Source organism: Schistocerca americana, chromosome 2 (genome assembly GCF_021461395.2).
Source record: "Schistocerca americana isolate TAMUIC-IGC-003095 chromosome 2, iqSchAmer2.1, whole genome shotgun sequence".
In the NCBI taxonomy this organism is placed as follows: domain Eukaryota; kingdom Metazoa; phylum Arthropoda; class Insecta; order Orthoptera; family Acrididae; genus Schistocerca; species Schistocerca americana.
Genome location: NC_060120.1, coordinates 20,541,912 through 20,563,381, shown reverse-complemented (window position 1 = coordinate 20,563,381; position 21,470 = coordinate 20,541,912). Strand labels below are relative to the sequence as shown.

The window sequence follows — 21,470 nt, the reverse complement described above, 5'->3', positions numbered from 1 at the left end:
TCCATTCATGCGAATGGACAGTTTGTTGCTGGTCATTCCCACATGGAAAGCTTCACAGTGTAGGCAGGTCAGTTGGTAAATCACGTGGGTGCTTTCACACGTGGCTCTGCCTTTTGATCGTGTACACCTTCCGGGTTACAGGACTGGAGTAGGTGGTGGTGGGAGGGTGCATGGGACAGGTTTTACACCGGGGGCAGTTACAAGGGTAGGAGCCAGAGGGTAGGGAAGGTGGTTTGGGGATTTCATAGGGATGAACTAAGAGGTTACGAAGGTTAGGTGGACGGCGGAAAGACACTCTTGGTGGAGTGGGGAGGATTTCATGAAGTATGGATCTCATTTCAGGGCAGGATTTGAGGAAGTCGTATCCCTGCTGGAGAGCCACATTCAGAGTCTGATCCAGTCCCGGAAAGTATGCTGTCACAAGTGGGACACTTTTGGGGTTCTTCTGTGGGAGGTTCTGGGTTTGAGGAGATGAGGAAGTGGCTCTGGTTATTTGCTTCTGTACCAGGTCAGGAGGGTAGTTGCGGGATGCGAAAGCTGTTTTCATGTTGTTGGTGTAATGGTTCAGGGATTCTGGACTGTAGCAGATTCATTTGCCACGAAGACTTAGGCTGTAGGGAAGAGACCGTTTGATGTGGAATGGGTGGCAGCTGTCATAATGGAGGTACTGTTGCTTGTTGGTGGGTTTGATGTGGACGGACGTGTGAAGCTGGCCATTGGACAAGTGGAGGTCAACGTCAAGGAAAGTGGCATGGGATTTGGAGTAGGACCAGGTGAATCTGATGGAATCAAAGGAGTTGAGGTTAGAGAGGAAATTCTGGAGTTCTTCTTCCCTGAGAGTCCATATCATGAAAATGTCATCAATAAATCTGTACCAAACTTTGGGTTGGCAGGCCTGGGTAACCAAGAAGGCATCCTCTAAGTGACCCATGAATAGGTTGGCGTACGAGGGGGCCATCCTGGTACCCATGGCTGTTCCCTTTAGTTGTTGGTATGTCTGGCCTTCGAAAGTGAAGAAGTTGTGGGTCAGGATGAAGCTGGCTAAGGTAATGAGGAAAGAGATTTTAGGTAGGGTGGCAGGTGATAGGCGTGAAAGGAAGTGCTCCATCGCAGCAAGGCCCTGGACGTGCGGAATATTTGTGTATAAGGAAGTGGCATCAATGGTTACAAGGATGGTTTCTGGGGGTAACAGACTGCGTAAGGATTCCAGGCGTTCGAGAAAGTGGTTGGTGTCCTTGATGAATGATGGGAGACTGCATGTAATGGGTTGAAGGTGTTGATCTACGTAGGCAGAGATAGTTTCTGTGGGGGCTTGGTAACCAGCTACAATGGGACGGCCGGGATGATTGGGTTTGTGAATTTTAGGAAGAAGGTAGAAGTTAGGGGTGTGGGGTGTTGGTGGGGTCAGGGGGTTGATGGAGTCAGGTGAAAGGTTTTGTAGGGGGCCTAAGGTCTCTGAGGATTCCTTGAAGCTCCGCCTGGACATCAGGAATGGGATTACCTTGGCAAACTTTGTAAGTAGTGTTGTCTGAAAGCTGGCGCAGTCCCTCAGCCACATATTCTCGACAATCAAGTACCACGGTCGTGGAGCCCTTGTCCGCCAGAAGAATGACGATGGATCGGTCGGCCTTCAGATCACGGATGTCCTGGGCTTCAGCAGTGGTGATGTTGGGAGTTAGATTAAGGTTTTTCAAGAAGGATTGAGAGGCAAGGCTGGAAGTCAGAAATTCCTGGAAAGTTTGGAGGGGGTGATTTTGAGGAAGAGGAGGTGGGTCCCGCTGTGACGGAGGACGGAGCTGTTCCAGGCAGGGTTCAATTTGGATAGTGTCTTGGGGAGTTGGATCATTAGGAGTAGGACTAGGATCATTTTTCTTCGTGGCAAAGTGATATTTCCAGCAGAGAGTACGGGTGTAGGACAGTAAATCTTTGACAAGGGCTGTTTGGTTGAATCTGGGAGTGGGGCTAAAGGTGAGGCCTCTGGATAGGACAGAGGTTTCGGATTGGGAGAGAGGTTTGGAGGAAAGGTTAACTACTGAATTAGGGTGTTGTGGTTCCAGATTGTGCTGATTGGAATATTGAGGTATGGGGGGAGTGGAGCTGGAAGTGGGAGATTGAGTAGATGGGAGAGACTGGGTCTGTGTGCAATGAGAGGAGGTTGAGGTTTGCTGGAAAGGTTGTGAGAGACTGGACATTTCCTGGTTTATGAAACCAGTTTATATTTTCTTCACTATCCTGATATCTTACACTAGTGCAATTGTCATATTGTATCCAATTACGGAAATAGTAAAATAAGTGAAACTGGCTTACGTTATTGTTACATTGTTTTCAGTTCCTTAGCTGTTGCATAGAATGGTGACTAACAATGACATTTTCATTTGACATTGGAGATATTACTGACCTCATCAAGAAACAACAGTGTTACTTGATAGCTTGCTGTGAAGTAATGTTTTCAGTGTCCTAATACTAATGTTGTCAAATGAGCACTAGAAAAGAATTTTAGCAGTATTTAGATTGCAGCAGTGTATTCATGTAGTCTGCATGCTGATGAAACAGGAGTGTGATTGACACGAATATTGAGAAACAGGGTTGTTTCTGTAGCTTTTGGTGCTGTAGAAGGTCCCAAAATTGGAGAAAATGGAAGATAGAAAAATGAACAAAAGAAAGGGTAATAAGATATACTGAAACTGGTCCAAAAGAGAATATTAGAAATGGGAAAAACTATTTTGGAGTAACAACAGGAGTAACACTTTTCTGGAAGTGTATGAAGTGAATGGTAATTAGAGCCTTTGAAAGACATAAATCAGAAAAATCTACAGAATCATGGATTTACAAACCTTTCACCTATACTTCACAGAAGCAGATGACTTGAGCAGCCCTTCATGAATTTAGCAACAGGCCGGATGTCTCTTGTACAGTTTGCCAATCGTTAACGTACTACTCTGTCACACAGCCTTTTAAGTCCCTTTTTGGGTGTGTTAATAGTTGTAAACATCAGTATTTGTGATAGTAATTCAGCCCAATAATTTATTGATAACTATTTGTGACAGACTTCAAATTACAGGCATAGTAATTAGACTCCAAAAAGATCTATAGCAATATTTCTCTGATCTTGGACATTTATGGTACATGTAATGTGCACTATGAGGAAATTGTATAGTTCTGATGAACATACACACTTCTCCAGAATGAGATTTTCACTCTGCAGCGGAGTGTGCGCTGATATGAAACTTACTGACAGATTAAAACTGTGTGCCGGACCGAGACTTGAACTCGGGACCTTTGCCTTTCGTGGGCAAGTGCTCTACCAACAGAGCTACCCAAGCACGACTCACGCCCTGTCCTCACAGCTTTACTTCTGCCAGTAGCTCGTCTCCTACCTTCCAAACTTTACAGAAGCTCTCCTGCGAACCCTGCAGAACTAGCACTTCTGAAAGAAAGGATATAGAGGAGACATGGCGTAGCCACAGCCTGGGGGATGTTTCCAGAATGAGAATTTCACTCTGCAGCAGTGTGTGCTCTGATATGAAACTTCCTGGCAGATTAAAACTGTGTGCCTGACCAAGACTCGAACTTGGGACCTTTGCCTTTCGCGGGGAAGTGCTTGGTAGAGCACTTGCCCGCGAAAGGCAAAGGTCCCGAGTTCGAGTCTCTGTCCGGCACACAGTTTTAATCTGCCAGGAAGTTTCATACACACTTCTATTTCTACTGAATAGACTAGTTACATATTTAGCTAAGATATTCAGTATATAGTTACGGTTCCAAGCATAAATATTTTGAACTGATATTATTGTGCCGTGTTAGTTCTTTTAAAAACATGTAACAATACTTTCACACTGGCAGCTGGAATATGACACAAGCTAATAACTTTACAGAAAAGGTGGTAAATCATGGATTTACGTCCCAAAATAATACACAAACCAGATGCATGAAAATAATGAAGGAAAAGAAAAGTTCTCAACATCCAGCAAGAGGCAAAATTGATGATGATGGACTGCAGTTTCCAAAATGAATCATTCATTCTGCAGTCGAGTGTGTGCTGTGAAACTTCTTGATTAAAACTCTTTATAGGTACGGGGACTCTAACCTTGATCTCTACCTTTGTGGACATCACTTTTACCGACTGAGCTTGACAGTGAGTGATTACTGGTAGAATTTAAACTGTGAAGGCAGGTCATGTGCTATGCCAGGATAACTCAATGAGTAGGGGCATTGCTCCTGAAAGGTGATGGTCCTAAGTCCTGGTTTGGCATAAAGTTTTAATCAGTCGGGAAGTTTCATTGCATACAGTTATCTAAACAGGTCTTTTCTCTCCTTGCCTCCTAGTCGTGAAGTCTGCCATCCCTTGGTCAGTCCATATTAAAGCAGACAGTTTTTAGAACTTTATGCCTCATATTCTCAGAATTTTTAAAAAAAATGTTTAATGACATCCATGTAGTTAAGAAATATTTCGAATTCTAATAGCTTTTGACCGTGACAGTATTGTGTGTGTGAGCTTCAAAATTTGAAAAATTGTCCAGTTTTCCAAATGTTCTGAGGAATTAAATTGGAGTGTACCGGTAACTCCAAAACTATTGAAGTTATAGAATTCAAGCTAGTGTTATTTAAATCCCTTAAACTGTGCTTTAATTTGAAATGCAACACAGCACTAAGATGTCATTAAACTAATCTTGCAAAGATCTAAAATATTTGTTATTTGTAAATCTCAGAAACATCCATTTTATTCCTTTCACAAAATATATTTATGTTTTTACGTATCTATGTTTGCCTGTGATAAAACTTGGGGAGGGTGAAAGGCTGATTTGAAAGGGAAATTATTTCTGAACCATAGTATTACACCACCCTGGTTTTTCTTGGCAGGTCATATGGAAAGGCGTGGTAAATGACAAAAATTTTTTTGCATATTTTACTCTACTGGTAAATGATGATATTTTCATTGTAGTGGTTATGAAAGTGTGAAATTTCGTATATTTTCTTTACTATGGGGGCACAACGATAAAAAATAAAAGGTGTTCCACTTGCCCTTAAAGGTATTAGAATTGTGATAAGACTAATGGCACAGTGAGCATAATGTTCAATGATTCGAGGTTACGAAGAAGAAATTCTTCCATTACCATGGGTTCAGGAGGGTAAAAGGGAACTCTTATTTAAAAGACTAGGATAGTAAACACTAAATTTTTAGTCCTGTTTCTAAGATACACACACACACACACACACACACACACAGTGAAATTTGTGAGAGAGAGAGAGAGAGAGAGAGAGAGAGAGTGTGCGCGAGAGAGAGAGGGAGAGGGAGAAAAGGGGGAGAGGGGGGGGGGGGGGGACAGACGACACACTATCATAAGTATAAAATTTTATGTTGTGAAAAGTGTCAGTATGAAAAATTCTTTTTGCAGTTACGGTATGGTTAAAAGAATATTGAAATTCTAACTTTATTATCAGACATTGGTGTTTGAACTATACTACCTCAGCATATATAAATGTCTAGTTTTTTTATATATATTTGTTGCATTTAGGACATGATTTTCATCTGTTCATTGTAATTAATTTTTATGTTTTCGTATGATTTCATTTATTTTTTTTATATCTGTTGCAGTTTATGTGGATGAAAGTGCTCTTATACCAAAAAACACATCGTTAATTGTTGCGCGGGTCCCACTAACTGCTCAGCAGAAGAAAGCTTGGTAAGTAAATGTAAGAATTACTTGTCACGTAACACAGTATGAGTAGCCACATTACATTGGTTGCTTTTTTATTTTAGGGACCGCGCTGAAGCAGCTCAGCCTCTTCCAGCCTTGACAAAAGTGGTAAGCACATAATTCTACTTGTATTCAACATTAGGTACACCTCGTTACAGATGCATTTGAGAAAGCTTTAAGGGATATGTATTATAGCTGAACAGTCGTATTGTTCAAAATCATTGTGATTCTTGAAATTAATAATAACTCATCATTTATCACGATCAAAATATCAAGACAGTCGTCTTGTTTTCTACTTTCAGAAAACTTTCATTAACAAATATCCATTTAAATTAGCATCAGTTAACAAACATCACTGTAAATATTGTTTTGTGATGAAATCTTGTTCTTATATATTTGTAATAAACGTACAAGTTCAGGTGTAACGGCCAGCCCTGATGCAGGACAAAGCCAAATGAGGGGTTTTGTAGTGTTTCCTAATGTTGTTGTGGACTCCAAGCACAGTCTGTAGGCCAGAATAAGTGTATGTCAGTTTACGCCTTCAGCAGTTTCCGGTCGTCGTTATCAATGTTAAGTACTTGTGTTGTCTTGCTATGCGGTGGTACATGACCATTCTCTCAGACATCTTCACTTTGTTGCAATGTGTCGGTGCTGGAAGAGGACTGTAATCTGTCCAAGCGACAAAATGATGTAAACAATTTAGTGGTAATTCTTCTGTATTTTATGCCCATGGGTGTTGATACCTAGCTACTTTTACCGTGATGGGTGAGCAGACCTCATAGCTCATAATAAACTACTTAAAACAGACATATGTCTTACTATGACATGAATGATTGAAAGTGAGTAACAGTTCTTAAAAAAAGATAGTTCACTTGTTTCTGCTCATTTACATTGTTGAGCGCATCTCTTTGTTCCGTGACCTCCAAGCCACCGGCAAGCTATGATGTCCAAAGAACAAGCTCTCCACTAGAGGACATTGAGAGAGGTTTATTCACTGCCGTGCCTTGCCGATGTCCAGAGATGACATAACTTACCCTTTATGTGCACAGATATAAAATGAGAATGTGCAGAGTGAGTTGTGTTTCTCTTACTAACTACTTAAACTATGTTTTCAGCTCTCACGAACCTCTTTTGTTGGCCGAAGAGGATAAGGGTGGAATACATTATTCTGAAGAATCCCATGTTACGCTACAGAATATATTGAGATTTTTTGTGAGCTTCAGGATTTCTAGTAGTATTCACAGTTCCTTCTTGGCAATTTTGGAATTAATTATCCTGAAGCTCAGTTATAAATACTAGGGAAGCTCCATGAATAAATCTTGTCATATTGTATTAGGCCTTTAACATCAAATATGAAAAATATGCAGACCATTAAACAGACACATAAAAATTCTAGTTAAAGTTTTCTAAATTAAATTTGGTAAGTCATCATGCGGTGAACAGTTGTTAAATGGTATCTCTTTTGCTGTTCCTGATTGTTGTGAATGCAGGTCATCGCATTGAGCAGCATTTTGAACCTTGAACATAAATATGGTATTCAATTATCAAATGTTACCCAGTCAAGTAGAAATGAAAATTCGTTTCTTTTAATAGTTTATTCATCATTGTTCTTCCACATGTCCTTACAAATGTTTCCACAAAGTTTCATTGTCCTGCGATCACTTCCTTTTCATGGAGGCCTGGCCCTCTCAGGTAGAGAAAGTTTAATTATAACCATCCTGTATTTAATTTAAGGGTGATTAAATATTCTATTCAGAAATGAATATCATCACTGTCATTAAGCCATCTACTGTAGAAATTTTGCTGGACGTGGTTCTAAAGTCAGTTAATGTGCTGTACAACAGTCAGTCTAATTCAGCTGTTTCCTGTAAAAGTGTGAATTCCAGGAGACCTGATATTACTACTTGGCTTGAAAATAAAAATATTCCATATAGTGCAAATCAGGCACACATTAAACTCTTGCTACATATTTATTTAAACAAAAATACACACAAAAATGTTCAGTCTTATTGTTTATGAGCAATAATCCCATGCAGTTAATTCGAGAAGTAGACTTAAGGTTATGTGAAAAATGAGGATGGGGATTGGGTGAGAGTTTCGCAGATCATCAATTCTTAATGCAAATACTGACCTCCGACATCAGACAAAAATAAATGTAATGAAATATGCGTAAATAGATGAAGACACCTGATATTGTAAAAATACATAATCATGTATCAGTCTCTGGAATCAGTTCCAACAGTTAAGTATCCATGAGTGCCCAGTTGTGACTTCAGACGGGTAAAGATATTTAATTTACATGTGTAAGAGTCACTTGTTTATCTAGTTCAAGGCTACTGTCTGTTAGTCTGGGATCCTTATCAATTGGATTAATGGAAGAGTTAAGAAAGAGCTGTGCAGTTTGTTGCAGTTTTGTTTCTGCACAGAGAGCATCAATAAATAGACCATGATGTCCAATGGGGCATTGTACAAGCCTCAAAAATTCTAAGGGCACACACATTACAAAAAAGTTCATAGACTGAACATGTTACTTCCTCCAACAAACATCTTAGTGATTATGATGGTAGAATAAGAGACTCTTGGGGTTGCAGAGCGTGGTAATGGTAATGACACCAACCACTTTCTCGAACGCCTGGAATCCTTACCCAATCCGTTACCCCCAGAAACCATCCTTGTAACCATTGATGCCACTTCCTTATACACAAATATCCCGCACGTCCAGTGCCTCGCTGCGATGGAGCACTTCCTTTCACGCCGATCACCTGCCGCCCTACCTAAAACCTCTTTCCTCATTACCTTAGCCAGCTTCATCCTGACCCACAACTTCTTCACTTTTGAAGGCCAGACATACCAACAATTAAAGGGAACAGCCATGGGAACCAGGATGGCCCCTTCGTACGCCAACCTATGCATGGGTCACTTAGAAGAAGCCTTCTTGGTTACCCAGGCCTGCCAACCCAAAGTTTGGTACAGATTTATTGATGACATCTTCATGATGTGGACTCACAGTGAAGAAGAACTCCAGAATTTCCTCTCCAACCTCAACTCCTTTGGTTTCATCAGATTCACCTGGTCGTACTCCAAATCCCATGCCACTTTCCTTGATGTTGACCTCCACCTGTTCAATGGCCAGCTTCACACGTCCGCCCACATCAAACCCACCAACAAGCAACAGTACCTCCATTATGACAGCTGCCACCCATTCCAGATCAAACGGTCCCTTCCCTACAGCCTAGGTCTTCGTGGCAAACGAATCTGCTCCAGTCCGGAATCCCTGAAGCATTACACCAACAACCTGACAACAGCTTTCGCATCCCGCAACTACCCTCCCGACCTGGTACAGAAGCAAATAACCAGAGCCACTTCCTCATCCTCTCAAACCCAGAACCTCCCACAGAAGAACCACAAAAGTGTCCCACTTGTGACAGGATACTTTTCGGGACTGGATCAGATTCTGAATGTGGCTCTCCAGCAGGGATACGACTTCCTCAAATCCTGCCCTGAAATGAGATCCATCCTTCATGAAATCCTCCCCACTCCACCAAGAGTGTCTTTCCGCCGTCCACCTAACCTTCGTAACCTCTTAGTTCATCCCTATGAAATCCCCAAACCACCTTCCCTACCCTCTGGCTCCTACCCTTGTAACCGCCCCCGGTGTAAAAGCTGTCCCATGCACCCTCCCACCACCACCTACTCCAGTCCTGTAACCCGGAAGGTGTACACTATCAAAGGCAGAGCCACGTGTGAAAGCACCCACGTGATCTACCAACTGATCTGCCTACACTGTGATGCATTCTATGTGGGAATGACCACCAACAAACTGTCCATTCGCATGAATGGACACAGGCAGACAGTGTTTGTTGGTAATGAGGATCACCGTGTGGCTAAACATGCCTTGGTGCACGGCCAGCACATCTTGGCACAGTGTTACACCGTCCGGGTTATCTGGATACTTCCCACTAACACCAACCTATCCGAACTCCGGAGATGGGAACTCGCTCTTCAATATATACTCTCTTCCCGTTATCCACCAGGCCTCAATCTCCGCTAATTTCAAGTTGCCGCCACTCATACCTCACCTGTCATTCAACAACATCTTTGCCTCTGCACTTCTGCCTCGACTGACATCTCTGCCCAAACTCTTTGTCTTTAAATATGTCTGCTTGTGTCTGTATATGTGTGGATGGATATGTGTGTGTGTGTGCGAGTGTATACCCGTCCTTGTTTCCCCCTAAGGTAAGTATTTCCGCTCCCGGGATTGGAATGACTCCTTACCCTCTCCCTTAAAACCCACATCCTTTCGTCTTGCCCTCTCCTTCCTTCTTTCCTGATGAGGCAACAGTTTGTTGCGAAAGCTTGAATTTTGAGTGTTTGTTTGTGTGTCTGTCGACCTGCTAGCACTTTCATTTGGTAAGTCACGTCATCTTTGTTTTTAAATATATTTTTCCCATGTGGAATGTTTCCCTCTATTATATATATATATATATATATAGGGAAACATTCCACACGGGAAAAATATATTTAAAAACAAAGATGATGTGACTTACCAAACGAAAGTGCTGGCGGGTCGATAGACACACAACCATGCCTCCATCCTTGCTACCCTCCCTGTTTACCTTCCCTGTTGCTTCATAACCTGGGTTGTGAGTAACTGAATCCACTTTCCCTTCTTCCCTTTTTTTCCCCCCCTCTCCTCCCTGACGAAGGAACAAAGTTCCGAAAGCTAGGAACGTAAATTTTCTGTTCTGCTTTGTGTATCTATCGGCTGTACTGAGCTGAGGTAAGTACTGGCCAGCCCCTCTATCTCTTTGTTAGTATTTGTTTTACAGATTGTCTCATAGTTCAGTGTATCTGTACCTATCTCAGACTTCAAGCCTCCTCAGAAACTCTCCTTTGTGCTGCACTGGACGTTGAGATGTTTGTATTTTCCCACCTCCGCGTTGCAACTGAATATGAGATACACATTGCTAAAAATTTACAATCTCAGTGCTGAACAAGGTGAACCTATTTTCGACTTAGTTACGAGTTAATATAACATTTTCTGACTAATTATTTTGCAGGTAACAATTACATTTCTAAATTTGTTTATAACAAACCAACTAGTGCCTGAATTTTAGTGTTAACATATATTGGAGATTCAATTAACATGCTTCATTTATATGTTCTATTTAATTTGCTGTAGTAATTTTATAATGATAGGTTTACTGGTACATCCTGACCATGTGCTACATTTCTTTTGATTAGTTACAGTATTAATTTCACATTTATATCGTGTTTTTCACATAAGAACGATGTTAATAAGCAAAGCATCATTTTCAAATTATGTGTATACTGAAATAGTGGTTATTTTTGTATGTAATTTGGAAACAGGCCACTTTACAATTGGACAATTCGGACTGGTGTTTATCTTTAATGCTCTCCGAGGGGTTTTGATAGGTAGCAATGAAATACAGTAATATTTCAACTTGGACAAAGATGTGTGAATATTCGGAAATTCCTGGATGTGTTTAGTGCTTAGACGCACGTAAAAGAACACACTGTTAACAACTCACTTTCAACCTGTGGCTCTTCTTCGGACGCCCGCACACACACACACACACACACACACACACACACACACACACACACACACAATTACAAAGAAAAGATAGTCATATCAGATAACAAAATAAAGACAATATGGGATATAGTGAAGGAGGAGACAGGTAGAACCAGACATGAAGAGGGACAAACAGTGTTAAGAGGAAATGATACTTTGGCGACAGATGTGTATAGTGTTGCAGATCTTTTTAACAAACATTTTATTACTGTTACTGAAGAGATGGGGTTTTCAGGTTCCGTAGATGCTGTTATGGAATACCTCAGACCAGACATTTCAAGTAACTTCCATAATATGAATTTGACTCTCACTACCCCAGCAGAAATAATGTCCATCACAAAATCTTTAAAATCAAAAACATGTAGTGGGTATGATGAAATATAAACAAAGTTAATTAAAGAATGTGATTATGAGTCAAGTAACATATTAAGCTATCTTTGTAACCAGTCGTTTATCAGTGGAATAGTTGTTGAATGGTTAAAAAATGATAAGTTAAGCCACTGTTTAAGAATGGAGATAGAGAAATAGCATCAAATTTCCGTCCAATTTCACTTTTGCCAGCATTCTCAAAAATTTTAGAAAAAGTAATGTACAATCGACCTTATGACCATCTTAACTCAAATAACATATTGTCTAAGTCACAGTTCGGATTTCTAAAGGGTTCTGACGTTGAGAAGGCTATCTACAATTACAGTGAAAATGTGCTTAATTCATTAGATAAAAAATTGCAGGCAACTGGTTTATATTTTTTGATCTGTCAAAGGCATTTGACTGTGTAAATCACGATATCCTTTTAAGTAAATTAGAATATTATAGTGTAACAGGAAATGTTCCAAAATGGTTCAAATCTTATATCCCTGGCAGGAAACAAAGGGTGTTATTAGGAAAGAGACATGTATCAAGCTATCAGGCTTCATCCAACTGGGAACTAATTACATGTGGAGTCCCACAAGGTTCCATCTTAGGGCCCTTACTTTTTCTTGTGTATATCAATGACCTTTCATCAGTAACATTACCAGATGCCATGTTCGTTTTGTTTGCTGATGATACAAACATTGCAATAAATAGCAAATCAAGTGTAGTATTAGAAAGATCAGCTAATAAAATATTTGTGGACATTAATCACTGGTTCCTAGCCAATTCTTTGTCACCAAACTTTGAAGGGGGGGGGGGGGGGGGGGGGGGAACTACATGCAGTTTAGAACTTGTAAGGGGTGTCCCACGAGTATATGCCTAACATACGATGACAAGCATCTAGAAGAAGTGGACAGTGTTAAATTCTTGGGATTACAGCTTGATAATAAATTCAACTGGGAAAAGCACACCACAAATCTCTATTTGCAATGCAAAAATTTGTCAGACATAAGGGATATAAAAAAGAAAAAGCTGGCATACTATGCTTACTTTCATTCCATAATGTCATATGGGATTATTTTTTTGGGTAATTCATCAAGCCAACCTAAAGTTTCCTGGGTACAAAAACATGCAGTAAGAGTTACATGTGGTGTGAACTCAAGAACATTCTGCAGAAGCCTGTTTAGGGAACTAGGGATACTAACTACTGCTTCCCAATATATTTATTCTTTAATGAAATTTGTCATTAAAAATATATCACTTTTTTAAACCAAAGATTCATGGAATCAATACTAGAAATAAGAATAATCTTCACAAGGATTTAAAGTCACTTACCGTATTTACTCGAATCTAAGCCGCACCTGAAAAATGAGACTCGAAATCAAGGAATAAACAATTTTCCCGAATCTAAGCCACACCTGAAATTTGAGACTCGAAATTCAAGGGGAGAGAAAAATTATAGGTCGCCTCTCCAAATCGAAACAAAGTTGGTCCATTGTAATATGAGACACAATTTAGGTCGAATGAATGACGATACAGCTACAGTAGTTTGGTTCGAGTCGTAAGCTTAGTAGTTAAGCTTTACCAGGTAGCCATTGCTATGCGTCAGGCGCTCCGTTCGTATTTATACGGGTACCCTTCCTTTCCCACGTGCTTCGTCTGGTTTGAATTGATTGCTTATTTTTCTTTGATCTGATGAGTGCAGTTTTCTTTGTTATAGGTGTTTACGTTACCCTAAACTGAGAATGCATTACTATACTGTGTCATGCATTGTTTGTTGCATTCTGATAGTGCGTGTTTATGGCCTGTCGCCGCTCGCGGCATGGCTTGCTTTTGTGCGCGCAACCACCGCTTACAATTAAAAAAAAGAGAGGGGAATCGTCTCATTAGCGAAACAATGGCAAGAAACTGCTATTTGTTGTTACTTACCCTGCTGCTTTCTTTGATAATGATCAACAAGAACGAAATAATAGACTGCATATGATAGAAGATGTTCTGAACGAGAATTTAGCGAAACTTTTTCTCCGTTTGAAAATCTTTGCAGGCGCCTCTTTAGTACATTACATTCTATCCAGAAATTAGTCATCTTAGATTTAAAAATCTAGTCAATTGCCGTGCTTCATTTCTGACTGTATCTCTATTAAGCATAAGAAAAATATGAATATAAACATGACATGATACGTATATTCTTCCGCATTTGCTGTTGTCTCACTCTAGTTTCGTAGTTTATTAGGCAGACAGGATTTAAATGAGATAGCAGCAAACATGAAACAATACATGGTAAAATGTTTATATGCATATTATGCTTATGGTGACAAGAATATTGCATGTGATTCACAATTTATGAAGGTTCCTATTAGTAACCATCTCTTCTCACAGATTGGAAAAAATTCAGAACGTAGAGTTGCCCATATTGACAAACATCCCAAACAGTCTTGCCAATCGGATTTTCGTAGTACATTGAAATGCTGCTACATTCGAAGATGAACAATACGGAATTTGTATTTACTTCGTTGGATAATGTATGAAAATGCAGTGGTCGAAACTCGGGGCGGAAAAAATAGCTCGTGTTTTTTTTTTTAACTGGCGCAGAGGGTTTGGCGCCAGTATTTATCTTTGTGCCTACAAAGCATGCCTGTGTAGCGCTACATATATTCGACGGCAGAAGTAAGTTGTGGCGGCACCCACCAACTTTTTTCAGAATTTCCACTTGCTTTGCACTCGATTCTAAGCCGCAGGTGGTTTTTTGGATTACAAAAACCGGAAAAAATGTGTGGCTTAGATTCGAGTAAATACGGTAGTCTTGTACAAAGGTGTGCATTATTCAGGAATACACATTTTCAATAATTTGCCAGCAGCCATAAAAAGCTTAACAACCACAGAAATTCAGTTGAAGAGAAGCCTAAAGGATTTATTGGTGGCCAACTCTTTCTACTCAATTGATGAATTTCTCAGTAGAACCAACTGATTTGTGTGTCTTATGTACATAAGTACAATATAACTTCTGCACAATTTCAGTGCAGCAGTGTGTACATTGTACATAAATGTGTGTGTGTGTGTGTGTGTGTGTGTGTGTGTGTGTTTTTTTCAGTGGCCCGGTGTAATGTTAAGCGTTTTCGTGGACTGACTTGTTGAAGAATGCTGTTCTTCAACTTTTGTAGTCCTGTCTTCCTCAGTTGCATGTAATATTACGGTATATTGATAATTTTACTTATGGACCACCTGACAGCAATTGAATAAAACACAATTTTAGTGTCATACGCGTTTCGCCTTTATTTTCTGCAAGGCATCATCAGTGGAAGGTTGTGCGGACAATTTCTTACATATTACACTCCTGTTGCATTTTTGGTGTTGTTCTTATGAATGCCAATTTGTGTTTTTTTCCCCACATTCCACAGCACTATGAACTGAACGCTTGTTTGAATGCAATGCAAGATTTGACAGTCGGCAACAGAAACCAAAACATTGCATTCAAACAAGCGTTCAGTTCATAGTGCTGTGGAATGTGAGAAAAAAACCGCAAATTGGCATTCCTAAGAACAACAACAACACCAAAAATGCAACAGGAGCGCAATATGTAAGAAATTGTCCGCACAACCTTCCACTGATGATGCCTCGCAGAAAATAAAGGCGAAACACGTATGACACTAAAATTGTGTTTTATTCAATTGCTGTCAGGTGGTCCATAAGTAAAATTATCAATATACCGTAATGCTGGTTCTGTTTTCTTGCAGCGCCGATGTCTTCTGCTAGCACTGGATGCTTCTCCGAAGATTTCACTGCTAGGAAGGGGAAATTTTAACTCTCTCTCTCTCTCTCTCTCTCTCTCTCTCTCTCTCTCTCTCTCTTCTCATTTAAAAAATACGCTACTCTTGTAATATCATTCAGTGCACCAGAACACATTTATTTCCACTTTGTACCAAAAAACAACTAAACTTTATGACGTAAGCCCACACATTACCGGGCACCCTGAATCAGTTAATTACACATTTTTGAACACAATTAATACACAAGCTTTTATCGTGGCTGACTATCCACGTCCAGTCCACGTGCTCTCACCAGCAGTTCAACGTCTAATAAACAGTCACTATCTCGAGTCACTCCATTTGTTTTTCAGCAATACAAAGCTACATTACTCTTTGCAGCCGGCCATGGAGCTTCCGGGCCGTATTTGATTATTCTTGGCAGGTCGCGCTGAACACTTGCCACCGCCGACGAATTATCTCCCTTCCAGTTTCGCCTGCACAAACAATAAATGGGTGCAGTATCCCATGCTCATCCTTATGCCCTGCTTTAAAATAACACATGTTCGAAACAGCTGGAACACAAGTGTCTCCAGACATTCGTAAAATTCTGGGGGCACTACTGTGTGTGTGTGTGTGTGTGTGTGTGTGTGTGTGTGTGAGTACAATCTAACTTCTACATCATTTCAGTGCAGTAATGTGTTCATTGTAAATAAGCATTATAGTAGTTGTATTACACGTTTATTACCTTATAAATAAATAAACTTTTTTTATTTTAAATTCAGTGCATTAGTATTTGTAAAATGATTCTTTCATATAGTGTTCATTAAAAAATGACGACCATGCCACTTGGGACCTGTGGAATGGTACATTAGCTTATTTGTTTGAGTTGTAAATATTTGTCATGTATTGTTGTTTTTCTGACATGTTATACATCCTGGAGGACCTCCTCACTACGGATCAATTGGAATGAAAGTAAATCTAATCTAATCTAATCTTCTCTCTCTCTCTCTCTCTCTCTCTCTCTCTCTCTCTCTCTCTCTGGATAGAGGGGAGTAGGGGGCCAGACAAGAGGCAAGGAGGGGGCAACAGGATAGTGTGAGGCAGGAGAAGGAATGACAGATGACACTCCAAATGCACAACAATATAGTAGTAGCTCGTAGGAGTTAGACCATATAAGATATACAGTGAAACACTGTGTTTACACAGTTCAATTGACTTCAAAAAAAGTTACGTAAAATGTGGGAAATAACGTTGTAAGCTGTAAAAGTTACATATAGGATACTCCCTTGCGTTTTCTCACTTTATGTATATGTACATAATAGGGATCAAAGTACGAGGGTTGGAACTTAAATAGGGTTAATATTTATTCACCATTGATACAAAAGTTACATGTTTGCACCTGTTACTGTCCTTCAAAGCAGTCACTGGCATTGTGTAGAACCTGTTACCAGCGATGTGGAAGGTGTAGTATACTGTTAGCAGATCCTTTTCTGTTGATGGTGCAAATGGAGCGGTCCAAAGTATTGGTGATTCTTGTGTACGACTGTGATGGCGTTATCCTAACGCATTACGTTCCTCCACGGCAGACCGTCAATGCACAGTATTACTGTTCGCTTTTGGAGCATCACCTGCGACCAGCTTTGTGAAAGAAGTGGCGACACTTTCTGCACAACCCACCCATCATTTTGCACGACTATTTGCAGATGAAGAGACAGCAAGCTGTGGGTGCTCTGTTCGGTCGATGGGACTGGGCAGTACTGTACCATCCACCATACTCCCTGGCCTTAAGTCCTTGTGACTTTGATTCTGAAGATGAAGGAACCACTTCGTGGCATTCGCTTCAAAACTGTTCCAGAGATTTGTCAGGCAGTAGACCGCTCCATTCGCACCATCAACAGACCAGGCTCTGCTAACGGTATACTACGCCTTCCACATTGCTGGCAGTGGGTTCTACACAGCGCTGGTGACTACTTTGAAGGACTGTAACAGGTGCAAATATGTAACTTATTTGTATCGGTTGTGAATAAATAGTTGCCACTATTTAAGTTACAACCCTCATACTTCTCAGGGGCTTGTTTGTTATTTAATTAAGGTTTGTTTTCTAAGAAAAGCCACTGATGTAATGGGAACTGATAATTGTCTGGGAAGTTGAAACATTTGACTCAATTTCATATGTCGTAATTGATGTTTTTGGCAAGCCTTCAGTTGTCATTTATTATTTAAATAATGAAACACTGCACCAGTTACGTATTTTTTCATGCTTAGCTCGATATGTTTCAAGAATTTTTTCTTGTTGACATGTACAAATATTTATGTAAGTATTTTGTGTGGGGGTTTGCATCTGTGTTTTTCTGCATATTTTTCACTGTATTTGTGTTTTTGAGGTTATCGAGTATTGTGTTTCCTCAGTTATATGGATAAACCCAACACACACGCAAACTATCACTTACATTGTTTGTTTGTGTAACATCACAAAAAATACATGCATAAATACTGCACCTGACAATGAGAATAAATTCTCGAAACACGTTTTGCCCAGCATAATAAAATAAGTATTTGGCACTGTGTTTAAGTCAAAAACATTTGAGCAAAGCAAAGTTAGTGATGGTTTCAACTAGTGCAACAAGTGGCCAAACAACGGAACGTGTTAAATATGATTTGACTAAGGTGTAACGACGATCACAACAATCCTGAAATTATGCATGCGCAGTAGAGACAGTTTGGAAATGGTTGTGGTTGGTCATGATATCTTAATTCGAACAAACATTGACCACCCAGAAGCAGTAGTGGGAAATCGGTTTACAAAATCTGGTTTTGGGAGTACCATGTAAATGGGGTGCTAGTTACTCCCATCAGCCACCACACTGAATAGAGCTTGGCAGTGGCAGGAGATACGGCACTAATTGTTCCAACTTCTACATGTTTTTTGTCATCAGTCTTCTGACTGGTTTGATGTGAGCCACCTCAAATTCCTCTCCTGTGCCAACCTCTTCATCCCAGAGTAGCACTTGCAACCCACGTCCTCAATTATTTGCTGGATGTATTCCAATCTCTGTCTTCCTCTAGAGTTTTTGCCTTCTAGTACCATGGAAGTAATTCCCTGATGTCTTCACAGATGTCCTATCATTGTGTCCCTTCTTCTTGCCTGTTTTTTCCACATATTCTTTCCCTCTCTGACTCTGCGCAGAACCTCCTCATTCCGTACCTTAGCAGTCCACCTAATTTTCAACATTGGTCTCTAGCACCACATTTCAATTGCTTCGATTCTCTTCAGTTGTTTTTCTCACAGTCCATGTTTCACTGCCATACAATGCAGTGCTCCAAACATACATTCTCCGAAATCTCTTTCTAAAATGAAGGCCTATTTTTGACACTAATAGACATTCTCTTGGACAGGAATGTCTTTTTTACGAGTGCTAGTCCGTTTTGATGTCGTCCTTGCTCCGTCAATAATTGGTTATTTTGCTGCCTAGGTAGTAGAATTCCGTAACTTCATCTATTTCGTAAGCATCAATCCTAATGTTAAGTTTCCCACTGTTCACATTTCTATCACTTCTCATTACTTTCGTCTTTATTCAATTTACTCTCAATCCATATTCTGCACACATTAGACTGTTCATTCCATTCTGCAGGTCATGTAATTCTTCTTTACTTTCACTGAGGATAGCAGTGTCACCAACGAATTGTACCATTCATATCCTTTTATCTTGAATTTTATTTCCCTTCCTGGACCTTCCTTTTATTTCCATCATTGCTCCTTCAGTGTACAGATTGAACAGTGGGGACGAAAGACTACATCCCTGTCTTACACCCTTTTTAGTCTGAGCACTCCGTTCTTGGTCATCCACTCTTATTATTCCCTCATGGCTCTTGTACATATTGTATATTATTCTCTCTCCCTATAGCTTGCCTCTATTTTTCTCAGAATTTCGAACACCTTGTGTCATTTTACATTGTCGAATGCCTTTTCCAGATCGACACATCCTATGAAGTTGTCTTGATTTTTCTTCAGCCTTGCATCCATTATCGACCAAAAAGGTCAGAATTGCCTCTCTGGTGACTTTACCTTTCAAAAAGCCAAACTGGTCATTACCTAACACATCCTCAATTTTCTTTTCCATTCTTCTGTGTATTATTCTTGTCAGTAACTTGGATGCATGAGCTGTTAAGCTGATTGTGCAATAATTCTCGCACTTATCAGCTCTTGCAGTCTTAGAAATTATATGGATGACAGTTTTCCAAAAGTCAGATGATATGTCACCAGACTCATACATTCTACACACTAACTTGAATAGTTGGCTTGCTGCCACTTTCCCCAACGATGTTAGAAATTCTGATGGGTGTTATCTATCTCTTCTATCTTATTTGATCTTAAGGCCTCCAAAGCTCTCGTAAATTCTAATTCTAGTACTGGATACCCCTCTCTTCCAAATCGACCCCTGTTTCTTTTTCTATCAAGTTCGACAAAGCTTCCCCCTCATAGAGGCCTTCAGTGTACTCTTTCCACCTATCTGCTCTCTCCTCTGCATAACAGCAGAATTCCCATCATACTCTTTCATGTTACCACTCTTGCTTTTAATTTCACCGAAGGTTATCGTGATTTTCCTAGAGTCAGTCCCTCCGACAATAATTTCTTTTTTTGATTTCTTCAAGTTTTTCATTCAGCCCTTTCGTCTTAGCCCCTCTGCACTTCCTATTTATTCCATTCCTCAACGACTTGTATTTCTGGATTCCAGAATTTTTCTGAACATTTTTGTGCTTCCTTCTTTCATCGATATACTGAAGCACTTCTTCTATTACCCATGGTTTCTTTGCAGTTACTTTCTTTGTACCTGTGTTTTTCTTTCCAACTTCTGTTGTTATCGCCCTTTTTAGCGATGTCCATTCATCTTCAACTTTACTGCCTACTGATTTGTTTGCTATTGCTGTATCTTTAGCCTTAGAGAACTTCAATTGTATCTTGTTATTTCTTAGTACTTCCGTATCCCACTTCTGTGCGTATTGATTCTTTCTGATTAATCTCTTAAACTTCGACCTCCTCTTCATCACTACTACATTGTGATCTGAGTCTATATCTGCTCCTAAGTACGCTTTATAATCCAGCATCTGATTTTGGAATCTCTGTCTGACCATGATGTAATCTAACTGAAATCTTCCCGTATCACCCGGCCTTTTCCAAATATACCTCCTCCTCATGTGATTCTTGAACAGAGTATTTGCTATTATTAGCTGAAATTTATTACAGAACTCAATTGGTCTTTTTTCCTCTCACTCATTGTCCCAAGTCGATACTCTCCTGTAACCTTTTCTTCTACTCCTTGCCCTACAACTGCACTCCCGCCCCCATGACTATTAGATTTTCATCTCCCTTAATGTACTATATTACCCTTTCAATAGTGTCATATACTCCCCATCTTCAGCGTGGGATGTTGGCGTGTATGCATGAACTATCGTTGTTGGTGTTGCTTTGTTGTCGGCTCTGATAAGAACAACTCTATCACTGAACTGTTCACAGTAACACACTCTCAGCCCTACCTACTTATTCATAATGAATCCTACTCCCATTATGCTATTTTCTGCAGTTGTTGATACCACCTTATACTCATATGACCAGAAATCCTTGTCTTCTTTCCATTTTACTTTACTGACCCCTACTACATCTAGATTGAGCCTTTGCATTTCCCTTTTCAAATTTTCTAGCTTCCCTACCACATTGAAGCTTCTGACATTCCACGCTCCGACTTGTAGAACGTTATCCTTTTGTTGGTCATTGAATTTTTTCCTCATGGTCACCTCCCACTTGGCAGTCCCCTCCTGGGCCGGCCACTGTGGCCGAGCGGTTCTAGACACTTTAGTCCGGAACCGCGCTGCTACTGTGGTCACAGGTTTGAATCCTGCCTCGGGCATGGATGTGTGTGATGTCCTTAGGCTAGTTAGGTTTAAGTAATTCTAAGTCTAAGGGACTGATAACCTTAGATGTCAAGTCCCATAGTGCTTAGAGCCATTTGAATCATTTTTAGTCCCCTCCTGGAGATCCGAATGGGGGACTATTCTGGAATCTTTAGGTAATTGAGA

General features: G+C 40.2%; 1 protein-coding gene across 1 annotated transcript in view; it reads left to right on the top strand.

Moving 5' to 3' along the window:
- LOC124596394 (E3 ubiquitin-protein ligase RBBP6) overlaps positions 1-21,470 on the top strand; it is a gene marked incomplete in the record, with an annotated part of 290,964 nt that overhangs the window by 76,827 nt on the left and 192,667 nt on the right. Inside the window, 2 exon segments of the mRNA XM_047135519.1 lie at positions 5,594-5,681; positions 5,759-5,804. Coding sequence (XP_046991475.1) covers positions 5,594-5,681; positions 5,759-5,804 — 134 coding nt within the window.